Genomic DNA, 13,896 nt, shown 5'->3' on the forward strand with positions numbered 1-13,896 from the left:
CCTAATGCTGCTGTAGTCGGTTCTGTATGCTCAGCTCTGGTACACCCATGCTGCAGGTACCCAGGTACCGAGTGCAGCCTAGGTTTCAAGGAAAGCGTGGACTGGATTTCAGTGATGTGGGCGGGCTCTATAGGAACAAGTGGAATGGATTGGATAACGACGCACTGACTCTGACTCTCTACTGTACCTTCCACTATGAAGTGAAGGGAAACTAAGATTTATGATCATATTTAAGTTAATAATGACTGGTTATATGATTATTTATTTAAACTCATATTCTGGCCACATTATATTGATTTTGTCGGCACTTTTTTGTAAAAATAAATGAACATACAATTATTTAGGGGGGCTTAAGAATAGAAGCCCCCCTAAAATAGGCCTAATGACGCCACTGGTTAAGTCATTTAGTATGTTCATTTCTTATCTCTTGTCCCTTAGGAATGAGAAGCATGACTGTGTGTGTCTATCTGTTTATCTGATTCTTTCTTTCTTTCTTTCTTTCTTTCTTTTTACATGACACATTTAAATGCTCTTCATAAACACGCTGACTCATAAATTTAGATTCAGTGCAGATGTCTGTTTTTTCATTCACACTGAAGAAGTGAGGAATAGTCCAAGGTGGCAAAAAATAAAGTACATAAAGAGAAATTAAATATTTATTAGTCATATGTGGATACATTTTAAACAAAATGTAATCAAATCAAGTCTTAAGACAAACCTAAACAGAGTTTAAAGCTCATTTCAAAATACAAAAACAGCTTTTTATGTTTATAACTCAAATCCATTTTATTTAGAAAAATTGGAAGATGCTAGATTGATCCTGATAGGCCGGAAACCAAAGTGAGATCACAGCTCATCTTTAGATGATGTGTTGTTCGGTACCTCTGCAGAATCGTCAACCTCCTGAAAGAGAGGAACAGGTGATGAGAGAGAGAGAGAGAGGTGAGTGGAGCAGATTTATATTTAAAAGAGGATGTTAAGAATAAAGAAGCAGTATAACTACAGACCTGGCTATCATCATCATCTCCAGCATCTTCATCATCCTCATCTCCCTCCTCTTCATTGTCTTCATCATCATCTTCATCTTCATCTTCCTGCTCATCGCTTTCCTGCTCGGGCAACACTCCTCCATCATCCAAGAACTTTGACATAGTCTCCAGATCCCTTTTTGCAGTGTAGTCGACCACCTGAAGTACAACAGAGGACGAGGGGAATGAGAGAGATGAGAGAAAAACACAAAATGGTTGAAGACCCCAGAATGAAAAGGGGATGAGAGGAGATAAATAATCAAAAGATCTGCCTGTATGTGGAGCCTGTGTTGCTCGACGTGTGTGTGTGTGTGTGTGTGTGTGTGTGTGTGTGTGTGTGTGTGTGTGTGTGTGTGTGTGTGTGTGTGTGTGTGTACCTCTTTGCCACCAGCTGGGAAGTACTTGAGTGTGGGGAATCCTCGAATGTCAAGAGAGTCCACCTCATTGGCCGTGCTGTCCATCTTAGCTATGATGATGTCATCATGGTCGGCATACTTTTCACCCAGCTGTTCCCAGATGGGAGTCAGCTCCTTACAGTGTCCACACCAGGGAGCGTCTACACACACAGAGAGAGCACTTTTAGAGGGTAATCGCTCCGCTCTTGACTTATTTCAACTTAAAATTAAGTTTCATGTTAAATACATACAGTCTCTTCATTAAAAATAAATGGCATGTACTCTTCATCATGGTTAACACTGTCTTTGGATAGTACTAGTAATTAGATTAAAACTGGCATTTCCAACATCATGTGTTTACATGCAGCATAAGGTTGTATTGGCTGTGTCCAAAATCCTTAATTTACTTATTTGTATTCCCTATAAAAAATAAACACGAGTTGACTCTATAATGAGCAGTAATTTGAGGTTTGTGACACTTATGAATCATCATAACTTTGCACCATCACTGACAGGTGCAATGTCTCATAATATTAATTTATACTTTTGTTTTGTGTACTTTAACATTGTAATTATTCACCCTGTCAGTGTTGCTATTATATGCTGTGTGTGTGTGTGTGTGTGTGTGTGTGTTTTAATGAGCTGCCAGATGAGTCAGTTTCTGTGCTAAGGACACTACATTTTTGTGGGAACTATATAAAGTGTGTGTATAATTCAAATAAACACACTCAAATAAAAGGGCATACTGGACCACAACTGGATCAAAAATACTTGTGATGTCACAAATCAGGCTTATATAAACACACCTTCAACCCCGATTTTCGACGAGCACAGAGAAACTTTCCAATTTCAGCAGAGTAGTATCAAACTCTGTGCATACATCATTCTGCACGGTGAAGCTCAAACATCAGTAAGAGTAAGAAAAACACATTTTTGATTTTTGAGCTTCACTGTGTAGAATGATGTACGTGCAAAGTTTGATACTAAAAGGCTGATTTCACATTCATCTCCTAAAAGAAGAAGATTTCTCTGAGGTCACCAAAAAATTAAGTTTCAAGGTATGTACATATGAGAAGGATTTGTGACATTACAACTAGTTTGGAGTAATTCGTGCTCTAATATGACAAAGCAAATACACTGAGAAAGTACTTTTTTGAGAAAGTGTTGTTATATGTCTTAAAACATGTTTGGTGGGGGTTTTTTTAATTTGATGGATTACTGAACATTTAGCAAGTTCACTTCCCTTTTATAAATTATGTTGAGTTCAAGGATAAAACATCAGTTGATTTCACAAAATGTCAGTTTTTACAGTGCAGACTAATTTACTTACAAAACTCCACAAAGACGTTCTTGGTTTCATCCAGAGCAACAGACTCAAAATTCTTTCCCACCAGAACTTTGACAGGGCCTTTATTCCAGTCCTCTGGGATCTCCTCACTCCGAAGGTAGGGCTGCATCACAAAACAAGTTGAGTTATTGGGTGTAATGCTGCTATTGTGTGTGTATGTGTGTGTGTGTGTGTGCATGTGAGTGCTGTGTTTGTGAGTTACCTTGGCAGTACCGTCCACGACCTCCTGACACAACTGTCGCAGTGAATTTGCTGAGAGATCCCCAGAGGTGATTCTGAACTTCTTAGTTGTCTGCATGTTGATGATGCGTAAAGTGGGGACTTCATCCTTGGACACGCCAAAGTATTCCAGCACATGATCCATTTTCCCTGTCACGTCAATCTTAATGAACAACATCTACATAATACATGAACACACGCACACGCACACGCACACGCACACAAACGAACACACAGGGGACATAAAAACCAAGACAGGTTACATTAAGTTGTATGTTGTTCTGTCTCTGAGTTTCTTTCAAAGACACACTGTCCTATATGCACACAGTACACACACACACACACACACACACACACACACACAGACACACACACACACACACACACACACACACACACACACACACACACACACAGAGTTGACTGTTACCTTGCCCTTGAACTCCTTGGCAACAGCCCTGACTTCGTCCACCAGAGCTGTCTGACTCTCCACAGTGGAGTTGATGAACAGCAGGCAGTGCAGCATGATTTTTGAGGTGAAGACCTGATCTGCCACCTGAACACATACAGTACACACACACGTACATATAATATAATCTTAACATGATTTTACACTTCTTATCATGTACGTGTGTGTCTGTGTGTTTACTTTACCTCCTCACTGAATGGGATGACCAACTCCAGGCTGTTCTGCTTGATGAAGTTGACCAGATCACTTTTGTCCAATTCTCCTGTCACTGCAAAATCATCTCTGCCGTCATCAAACTGGCAAAAAAAAAAAACACACACACAAGTTTTTGTTTATATACATATACATGGGGTTAAGGTCTACATATATAGACCTTAACCCCAACCACCTAATTTATGAATCGATTAATCATCAGAAAATGAACTGACTGATTTTGATGCTTGCTTTTGCTGGTTGCAGCTTCTTAAATGTGAGGAATCACTGCTTGTTTTCTGTTATATATGTTGGTGTTGAACTGTTGCATGAACTAAGCAAACAATTCACTTTGCTTTCTGATATCTTATTGACAAAACAGTTCAAAAGAAGAGCTGTCAGATTATTGAATAAATTAACTATTAGTACAGGTCGGAATCTTTCACTTAGCCCTTACATACTGTTCAGAGTCAAATTTTACCATTTTTTTATATTTGAGAGCTGGAAAAACACCTTACACAGTTCTTTCAGCTGGACTTTTCCTAATGTAACCCTGAATATACCATGCTTTTGTGCAGCTGATACACATTTTTATATATGCAAATGTCCAAATTTGACCTATGTTTATTTAAATATATTTTAAAAAATCATCATATTCTATCAAATATTCCCCTGGACCATAACATAGTGGTTGTCTTTCTATAGATAAACACTCTGTTTGCTCTCTGACAGCTTCATTAAGCATTAATCAAACATTTATTAATGACTGATGGGGAATTTATGATTGTGAATGGGTGTAGAGACTAATCATGAGTCAGACTATGAACATACTGTTCAGGGTTAATCCCCTGCAAATGGCATTCAGATTATGGTCATAATTTACTAGTACTAATTGACTCAGACACTAGATGGCAGCAAAGCTAACTCCATTAAAGCTTCTTGTATCTTTGCACAGCCTTACTGATTCTCAGCCTCTCTGTCAGCATCATTTAACGTTCATACCTTTTTAAAGAGAACCACTGTGTCAGATTTCACTTCATACTTCTGGAAAACTTCAGGAGATGCTGTCACAGCAAACTCAGCGTCAGTCATATCCATTGCGACCTCTAGGAACTCCTTTGCAGCCTCACTTTCCAGATTCTAAAGGAGAGAATAAAGATCATGATGCCACACATTAAATACATATGTATAGATAATTTAATCATGATGCTGGATAGATTCAACAGATAGAAAAAAAAACATACTTCAAAGAATCCTACAACTAAGATATTATGGTCATCGATGATATCAGCTGCAGACTCCACAGTGTCAAGGACTGCAGGACCGGATCCTGTACGACGCTTCAGCCACTGGACCATTCCCTTTGCTGTCCTCTTACCTGGGCAACACACACACACACACACACACACACACACACACGCACACACGCACACACACACACACACACACACATCAGTCCACAATCACTTTTGGAGACATTACATAGACTTAATTCATTTCCTGTATGGAGACTTAGCCGTAACCACTGCATGCCTGACCCCAACCTTAACCACTGACCCAAAAATCAGCTTTTTCCCTTTCAGGCACATAGCTTTTATCTATAGTTGGACAAGCAGCGCCCAATTACCCAGGCCCAACCCAATGAATTGGTCCTAAGTCTGAAAATGTGCCATCCAAATGCAGCCTATGACAGATCACATACACACTAAGCTCAGACATGGCTGTTAGGCGTATTTCAAGGAAAGTTTGACACTACTGAGAGTTAGATAAGATGATTCCTGTCTCTCCTATTTTATGTGTACGGTATTTAATGTAAAGATACAGCCAGGAGACAGTTAGTTTAGCTTAGCACACAAACTGGAAGCAAAGGGAAACAGCTAACCTGGCTCTGTCCCAAATTTAAAAAAAAAAAAAAAAAAAAAAAGCCTACCACAGTTACATTTCAATAATTGAAGTAATAGAAATACACTCATTCACTTTATTGCCAAGAGTTAAATGAGAAGATTGTTACACTCTTTCAAAATGAGTGGTATTAATCTCCTCATCTAACTCTAGGAATTAATATAAATAGAGATATTTCCTGAAATTTGAAACTCTTAGTTGATTAAATGATAAAAGAAAAGTCATTAAAAAAAACCTGTTCAAAGACAGAAAAGCTGTTGATCCAATTAAATAGCTTGAGGCATGTTAATGATAAAGATGGAAAACAGGTTAAACGGTGAACAGGTAATGTAAACACACTTTGGGCTCAAACATGTCTGTATTTATGTGTGAATTTGCATTTGTGTGTCAGGCTTATTAGGAACGTACAGTAGGCATACATGTGTAGCCTGGATAGGGTGTGTGTGTGTGGGGGTGTGTGTGTGTTTACCAGTGTAGTCGATAGGCTCCTTGCGGTCTCCGTTGACGAACAGTTTCAGAGATGGGAAGCCTTCAACGTTAAACTCCTCAGACATCTCCTTGTCCTCTATGGCATTCACTTTGGCCAAACGTATCGCTGATCCCTCCTCCTTCAGCTTTCCTGCAGCCTCGGCATACACAGGCTCCAGCTGCTTACAGTGGCCACACCATGGAGCATCTGCAGACGCACACACACACACACATACATCTCTTTATACAGCACAGGACTGAGTTTAAAGTACTTTCATGGTTTCTGCATGTAGAAGAGAGACTGAAATTCAAAGAGGCTTTATAACAAAAGCAATAGAGATGTAGCTGCTCCACTGTCCAGTTTTTTTATTTCTATCAGCAGCTCAGCTCACAGATACACATGGAAATAAGCTGCTGATAGCAACAGTGGCAGTTGGGCTCAGCCTTTATTCTCTCTGCTCTTTTCCTCGTTTCTCACCATGACTTCCGCTGCTTTACTGCTGAGCTCATCTGTGGGAGAGTTGAACCCTGAGAACATCTGGACAGGAGCGAGCCATGTGCGTGCACATTTTGGATGATAACGCGTCAGTGCTCACGAGGGAAAGCACAGAGAGCACTAAGATGAGACTTTTCATACTTTTACATACAAGTTTTCAGCTATGTCTCACAGCCTTCTTCAGCTGTTGGGCCTTTCGTTTAAGACTTTTATCTAACTTTTTGTGTTCTTGATGTGTGTACGCTCATTTTACATCTCAGTTTTTTGCCTGCACATAGGAGAGTAGACATATGTGACACCTTTCAGCAGCAAATCTGTCAATGGCATCCAACATATGTCGTCATCTGATGATATTTGTTCGAATAAAGCAACACAAACATATTTTAAACAACACTAACAGATGTGATGATATTCTTTCATTTAGATTTCTTTGTTTTACAGAGCTGATCACTGCATGATTCAGAGGTACTTACAGAACTCCACCAGTAAATACTGGTTCTCGCTGAGTGCTCTGTCAAAGTTGACGCTGTGGAGAACCATCACATCTTTCTCCTCCTCTATCTCAGTTGTTTTCTCTTTCTTTGGTGCATCTTCGGTATCCTCCTCTGACTCTTCTGATGCGTTGTCCATTGATACGGCTTCTTTTCTTTCTGTCTCTGGGTCATCGTCTGTGTCGTCTGTGTCGTTGGCCTGGATGCAGGAGGCCCCCAGCAGCAGGCCCAGCAGAGCTATGGATACTAGTGTGTGCGTCTTCATGTCAGCGTGTCTGTGCTGCTCTGGTACCTCCGCTCAGGTATGGACACCTCAATACATGTGTCACTGCAGTTTGTACCTTTATGTGTCTAAGATGGAGAGTGTGTGTCGAAATCCTACTGGCCTTCCCGCTCATCCAATCAGACGTCATGCCTGCAGGGACATTTTCCAGTTTAAACCAATGACAAGCTGCCCTGTAGATTCAGAATTTGGCAAACTGACTGTTAAGGCTTCAGGACTCATCATATGAACACCATCTATTTCTTCCTCACTTTACTTTTTTTATTTTACTTTATTACTTAATAAAGTAGTTTATCTTTCCAATAGCTTTCAATGAGTCTCCATCACCTACTAGATGGAAACACATACTTCATGCTCCTTTAATTCTTTCATCCACTCTGTGACCTTATCAGACCCTAATTTACCTAAAAACAGTAACAGCCATGTAACAACGTGGATTTCAAACTCTCTCTTCTCCATTCCTGTCTTTTATCTCACCATGTGTGTACTTAAACGTCAGCAAACACTCTCACCACTCTCTCTTCTCCGCCCTTTTTTAACAGAAACAGTAGGTAATTGGCCTGTTTAACTCTGCGTTTACAGCACTAAAATTCAAATTGAAGGCCCTTTTGAAATGATAATGTAACTGTCAGATTTACTCAGCAGAATCAGGGTGCAAATATTGCCACAGGAGAGAGTAGTAATATGTTTTTAATATGCTTTAAAGGTGCATTTCACCCAAATTGTACAACACATTATTCTATCACTCTGCCCGAGTTTTGTGCTATATAGTGCCTACGTGTTGCAATAACTTACACCTCCATCCCACTACAGTGTATGTTTAATTATTTTATTTATCATAAAATTGCATCAGGGCAACAATAATACTATACACTGCAAAAGACATCCATCCTTCTCACCTTCGTGCAGTGACGCACAAGTATGTTACAGGACACCCACTGTTAGCTGTGGCCACAGGTGCAACAGAGTGCCTTTTCTAACAGAAAACAAGTATGGTAACAGATGAAACCGGCTTGAAACTTTCAACCAGAGAGGGCAGCAAAACACCAATTCTCAGCCTGGTTTTAGGGGAAATTATTCTTTAAAAGTGATTTAAGAGAAGAAACAGAGTTTTCAGCCCCAATCATCAGGTAAGTCATTCCAAAATGTAGGAGCCCTAACTGAGTAGGCTTTATTGTCTTTGTGCCTAAAGCTTCGTTAGCAGTGCTATTCCTCCATAGAAACTATGAGGTATTTGGTTATCAGTTCAGTAAAGTAAATACTGCAGGGAGGATTATTACTAGCAGAAAGCAGCCACAGTCAGAGTTATAGACAACAGGCACTTATTGCATTTTCAGCTTTACTTCAAACAAGTAAACAATTTATTTTACCATGAAAAAACCCTTTAAGTCTAGACCTCGGGACAATGAGAAGAGAAGCGTCTGAGGATCTCGAGGAGTTGAAGGACATATAAAGAAATAAAACATCAGAAGCAAAACTGGTGGCTTTAAAAGTAATCATCAGAAAAAAGAGCAGCAGGTAGATACTGTAGGGAAACCAGGATCATTGAAATGTGATCATATGTCTTAAAAATCCTGGCAGCTGAGTTTTGGATTTTTAAATAAAGCTGTACAAATGTCACCTGGTTAATATAACATGTACTGTAGCCTCCAAGCACAGGGTAACATTGATGACATTACTGTGAAATAATCAGACCTTATATAACTCTTTTCGCAGGCCAAGTGACATATAAACTGATTTAAATGCACAAAATTGGTGGAGTGGCCCTTCAATTACAGATTAAAATAGCTCAAGAAGAAGGTCTTTTTGCAGGATGTGTCTTGATTACTCTGTATAATCCATTATGTAAACAGGTTTAAGAGGGACTATTCTTGGGTTAATGAAGACTGAAGAAAGACAAGTTGCTGATGAGTTTTTCAAATGTAATTTTCTACATTACAGTCAATCAGCAGTGATGGAAGAAGTACTCCAATCTCTAACTAAAAAAAGGGGTTCAAAATGTTTCGAGTCTATCTTAAAACAACAGTCAGGTGCCCATATGAATGTTGCCATAATCATTCCTCCTGTTCATACTGGCCATTAGAAGATGCTTTCATAATGTATTTACAATGTAAATGATGGAGGCCCAAATCCACAGTCGTCCTTCTGTCCAAACACATATTTACAAGTTTATCTGAAGTTAATATGAAGCGCTCACCACCCCAGTTAGTCAAATCAAGTAGATATCTTTCATCATTACATTACATCATTGCCAAAGTTCTTGTTGTTATTATACTGCCACCGCAGCTCAACAGGAAAACATTGTGCAAGGAAATACGAAGAGGGAATTTGATGCTAAACAGATATCCTCTTGATGTGACTAACTGAGACTGCTGAAGCCTAACGTTGATCTATAAGCTGCATTGTGGCCCTCAGCGCATTGAAAGCACATTTGAAGGGGAACTTTTAATAGTCAGTATGAACAGGACTAATGATTACAGCGAGGAAAACCTTTTTCAGTGTTGATATGGACACTTGTTTGCTGTTGAAAAACACAAGTTTAGTCTGCAAAATGTACTTAAGATAGCAAAAGTAAAAGTACATATTATGCAGAATGGTGCAGTTTAGAGAGTTATATTTATCATACATTTATATTATTTGGAAAATGTATACTGATTCACTAATGTATACATGTAAGCATTAATGTTGACAAGGTGGAGCTAATTTGAATACCTTACACTGTTGGATTGTTATAGATAATCTATAAAAATGTACTGTATGTAGGACAAACTGATGTTTTATGTATAAGATATTGATCTGAAAAGTAATATTTCCTCTGTAATACAGTGGAGTAGAGGTATAAAGTAGCACAAAACAGAAGCACTAGTAAGTAAGGAAAACTTTTACCAGGTAAATGTACTTAAATTGATCTGCAGACTAGACTAGGTATGAGTTCTGTTAGTGGGAAAATGTTAATAATTTGAGTGAACTGAGCCTTTAAAATAAATATCACATGAATGAAAACTGTGCACAAACATTGGTTGATTCTTGTTATTCTACTTTTTTTATTAAAGTTTTTACAAATATTTATCAAAGCTGTAAATGACAAATGACATGAATAAAGTTTCATCATACAAGCAGCAAAACAATGTGTTTAATGCTCCATGTGTGTGTTCTCCGTCAGTGTGTGAGTCAGCTCCGGGTTCGGATCCCAGTTTGCCAGCAAGTCACTGAAATCAGGTTGTGTGCTGTCGAGCGTGTTGTGGTGTGGGAGCACGTTGTAGTGCACATGTGTGTTAATGTCTTCGTGTGTGTTACCGTGTGAAGGTGTGTCACTGTTGTAACTGATCAGAGAGCAGCAGGGGATCGGCTCAGTCCAGAAACTGAGCGGGAGATGCCTCTTGATCATTGGGCGGCACCGACCCTGACTTGGGCCCCTGTGGTCAAACAGTTCAGCCAGGGGCCCCAAGCCTTTGTTGCTCTTAGCGACCGCCACTCCTTGACCCCCACCACAGGTCACAAAGGAGCTGTCTTGCTCCTCTGGACTTCCTGCTCTTGCAATTCTCAGCAGGTCGTCGTAGTAACGCAGACGTCCGCTAGTTGTGACAGAGACAGAGTCGCTGTAGATGTCACAAGCTTCTTGATCTCCAGGACAGCGACCAAAATATCGCTGGACATCACGACTGATGAGGTCGGCAAACCTCAGCAGCTGCTTGGTCACATCCAAGGCGTAGTGAGCAGGATTTAGAAAAACTTCCTCTAAACATTCCTCCTCTTCCTCCTGAGCTTCAGATGCAACATCTTCATCCTCGTCATCCATGTCTTCCTCATCTTCTTCTTCTCTTTCCTCCTCATCGTCCCTCTCTTCGGTCTTTTCCCCCGCTTTCTCTTCTTTGTCGTCCTTGCATGGAGAGTGCTGGAAAATCAAGGGGAAATAGTCTAGAGCCGGAGCCTGAAGAAGGAAGTTCCTGATGACGCCGGCCGCCATCTTGGCTTGTTGTCACTGAAACAATTACAGATTAAAGTAAAGATGAGAAACCAGGATGGACAGCAGATCATTTACAGGCAAATATGTTGAATTTGGTTGAAAAAGTAAAAGTTTTATTACCTAGTGAACTGCAATTAGCGGCCAGGTTCAGGTGAGTCTGTGTCGAGGTCCAAAGGAAAGGTCTGGCCTGGGTCATTGATGGATCACATGTGTATGTGCATATGTAATACTGGTCCGTCAGGATCGTCACTGTATATATACCTCAGGACGTGGCTGCATACGTGTGTGTCTCCCCTCCGACGAGGCAGCTTCCAGCCCAAATATTTGCGTGCCGGATTGGTCAAACACACTTTGTTTACTTTATCACTGGGCAACCAGGGAGGGGGTCCGAGGCTAATGGATCCTCTGCTAGGGGATGATGGAGAGTTGTTACACACACACACACACACACACACACACATGCACATAGATGCTTTTTCCGTCCCTGTTATCTGTCTAGTTAAAGGATAAAAGAGCATGAAATCAAATCATATGCTGTTTTGACTTCTAAAGGGGAACACTCTGAACCGACATCAGCCCACCACTCGCCACCAGTGACACCAGACTGACACACGGCACATGTTCTGCTTGAGACATGACATGCTGAAATGTTCTTTAAATGGGATGCATCATGATATTAAGTCTACAAGAGTCAACCACCTCCCCAACTCACAATCTCTGTCTTCAAGAACATGATTATATCCACAGCTGAAGAAAAAGGATGTTGGAAGATAAATGTTGAGATGACAGTAGATCAGGATGTAGAGAAGGTCGTCCTTCTCATCAGAGTGTCAGTGGTTTGGTTTCCAGCTCCTGAACTGGACTCAAAAACTGCTCCCAAATAGCAGATTAACTTTACTGGCAGCTCTGCTACCATCATTAGGCTTAAACCCACCCTCAGAAAAGGTTAGTTTAGAATCAAGTCAATTTTAACACACATGGTTTCCCAAAAACATGATTTGAATGATTTTATACCCAATGTCCTAATAGATCACACTAATGAAATGCACTTTCATACAGAATGATTTCCCCTCTAAATGTCTCAGATGGTGTTCAAGGTGCAAAATTGATGAATCAACGTAACATTTCACAAAAAAACTAAAGAAAACTTTGCTTTTTCTTTCCTTCCTTGCTTGTTAATCATCTCAGGTTCCTTTAGATTCACCTTGTGACCTTTGGAGGGGTCCAGACTCCCAGGTTAGTACCTACTGCTAAAAGGCACACCATATTACAGAATACCTCCCAGGAAACACAAGAAATGATTGTTAAAATTGTGGGTTAAATAAAATAAATTAAACATCTGCACATTCTCAGACTCTGTGAACTTCTTTATTTATATATTTCAATATTATTATATGCATTTGTTTGGAAACATTTGGATTATATTACTATTTAAATGGGTAACTAAATAGTTTATATTGTACATAACACAGAATAAAGAAAGCTTGTGCATGTTTATCATATGTCAATCATGACCTGATGATTAAGTCCCATACGTCAATAAATTTTACTGACTTTTACAGACATCTGTATCTCTGTACATATGTGCATGTGCTTCTGTTTATATGTGCATGTCCAGCATTAATGTGTGTATGTGTGTGTGTGTGTGTGTGTGTGTGTGTGTGTGTGTTTGTGTGTGTGCTTGTGTGTGTGTGTGTGTGTGTGTGTTATCAGGACGTCCTGACTCCCCTGGCCTGCCTGTCATCAGTATCCAGGCTTCTGTGTTGATTTTAGGGCTAAAGATCAATAGTGGCAATATGTCGGCTCTCAAGAGCCTGACAATGAATTACACACGCTTTTAGGCACAGAAGCACATGGACACACACACACACACACACACACACACACACACACACACACACACACACACACACACACACACACACACACACACATACACACACACACACAAACCATTTTTTTCACCGTTTTTTTTTCTAATAAATGATTGTTTACATGAAGGCTGAGCTTCAAACAAAAATCATAACCAAAAACATAAGTTTAGGGTTAGAAGCTCTGCATAAAAATATAAACTCACAATGAACTGATGAGTGATTATAAATTCTGTCTGACATGATAGGTAATATGTACTTTGAATTACACAGTAAACATTGTACACTTCAACAGCCTTACACAGTAAATGATCTGTTGTGTTAGCAGCCCTTTAAAAACCACCAGTCCTTCTCACCAGCTACCCGCCAGGTAAATACTGAATTTAGGAAGACCACCTTCCATGACTTAATTATTATCTGCCTTTTTGTTGCTTGTTTTTTCTTTTGCCCAGTTTTTTTTTTTTTTTTTTTGCTGAAATTTTAACCAGATTTAACCAAAGCATTGAGCTGAAAGTCACTTAATGGGTTTTTAGTCAGCACTTAAAGTTACAATACTCAATACTAATCCAGTAGATGTCACACTATAGCATCAGCATCTCAGACCAAAAAAAAGGAAGTGCTTTACTCAATAAAGTAAAGGGAAAAAAGCTCACAAATTTCAGATCAATCTGTTAAACTAAGCAGTGCAGATGAAATATGGATTAAATTCAGTTACTGCACCTTCAAATGCTTTCAGAAACATATTTTAGTGTACTGTTTAACTGTAA

At 39.6% G+C, this 13,896-nt stretch overlaps 2 protein-coding genes across 2 annotated transcripts; both read right to left on the minus strand.

The window, feature by feature from the left end:
* Positions 1–838: 838 nt before the first annotated feature.
* Positions 839–7,273, minus strand: pdia2 (protein disulfide isomerase family A, member 2). Its single transcript, XM_053339686.1, has 11 exons — positions 6,991–7,273; positions 6,023–6,229; positions 4,896–5,029; positions 4,654–4,791; positions 3,645–3,755; positions 3,421–3,546; positions 2,974–3,168; positions 2,754–2,874; positions 1,406–1,584; positions 1,008–1,187; positions 839–903 (listed from the first exon to the last, which is right to left on the minus strand). Exons 1-11 carry the CDS (start codon positions 7,271–7,273, stop codon positions 847–849), a joined length of 1,731 nt encoding a protein of 576 aa, XP_053195661.1. The 3' UTR covers positions 839–846.
* A 3,077-nt stretch (positions 7,274–10,350) lies between these two features.
* LOC128380079 (protein PERCC1) lies at positions 10,351–11,258 on the minus strand. The gene has a single exon (XM_053339775.1). The coding sequence runs from the start codon at positions 11,256–11,258 to the stop codon at positions 10,425–10,427; it is 834 nt and encodes a 277-aa protein (XP_053195750.1). The 3' UTR covers positions 10,351–10,424.
* Between the last annotated feature and the right edge of the window lie 2,638 nt (positions 11,259–13,896).

Source organism: Scomber japonicus, chromosome 2 (genome assembly GCF_027409825.1).
Source record: "Scomber japonicus isolate fScoJap1 chromosome 2, fScoJap1.pri, whole genome shotgun sequence".
NCBI classification, from domain to species: Eukaryota; Metazoa; Chordata; class Actinopteri; order Scombriformes; family Scombridae; genus Scomber; species Scomber japonicus.

Excerpts from the sequence above, each read along its gene's own strand:
- pdia2 (XM_053339686.1), bottom strand. The coding sequence starts at position 7,273 with ATGAAGACGCACACACTAGTATCCATAGCTCTGCTGGGCCTGCTGCTG. Across the intron at positions 4,792-4,895 it reads TAGTTGTAGGATTCTTTGAA|AATCTGGAAAGTGAGGCTGC; the intron begins GTATGTTTTTTT and ends TCTCTCCTTTAG. Across the intron at positions 3,756-4,653 it reads CAGTGGTTCTCTTTAAAAAG|TTTGATGACGGCAGAGATGA; the intron begins GTATGAACGTTA and ends TTTTTTTGCCAG.
- LOC128380079 (XM_053339775.1), bottom strand. The coding sequence starts at position 11,258 with ATGGCGGCCGGCGTCATCAGGAACTTCCTTCTTCAGGCTCCGGCTCTA.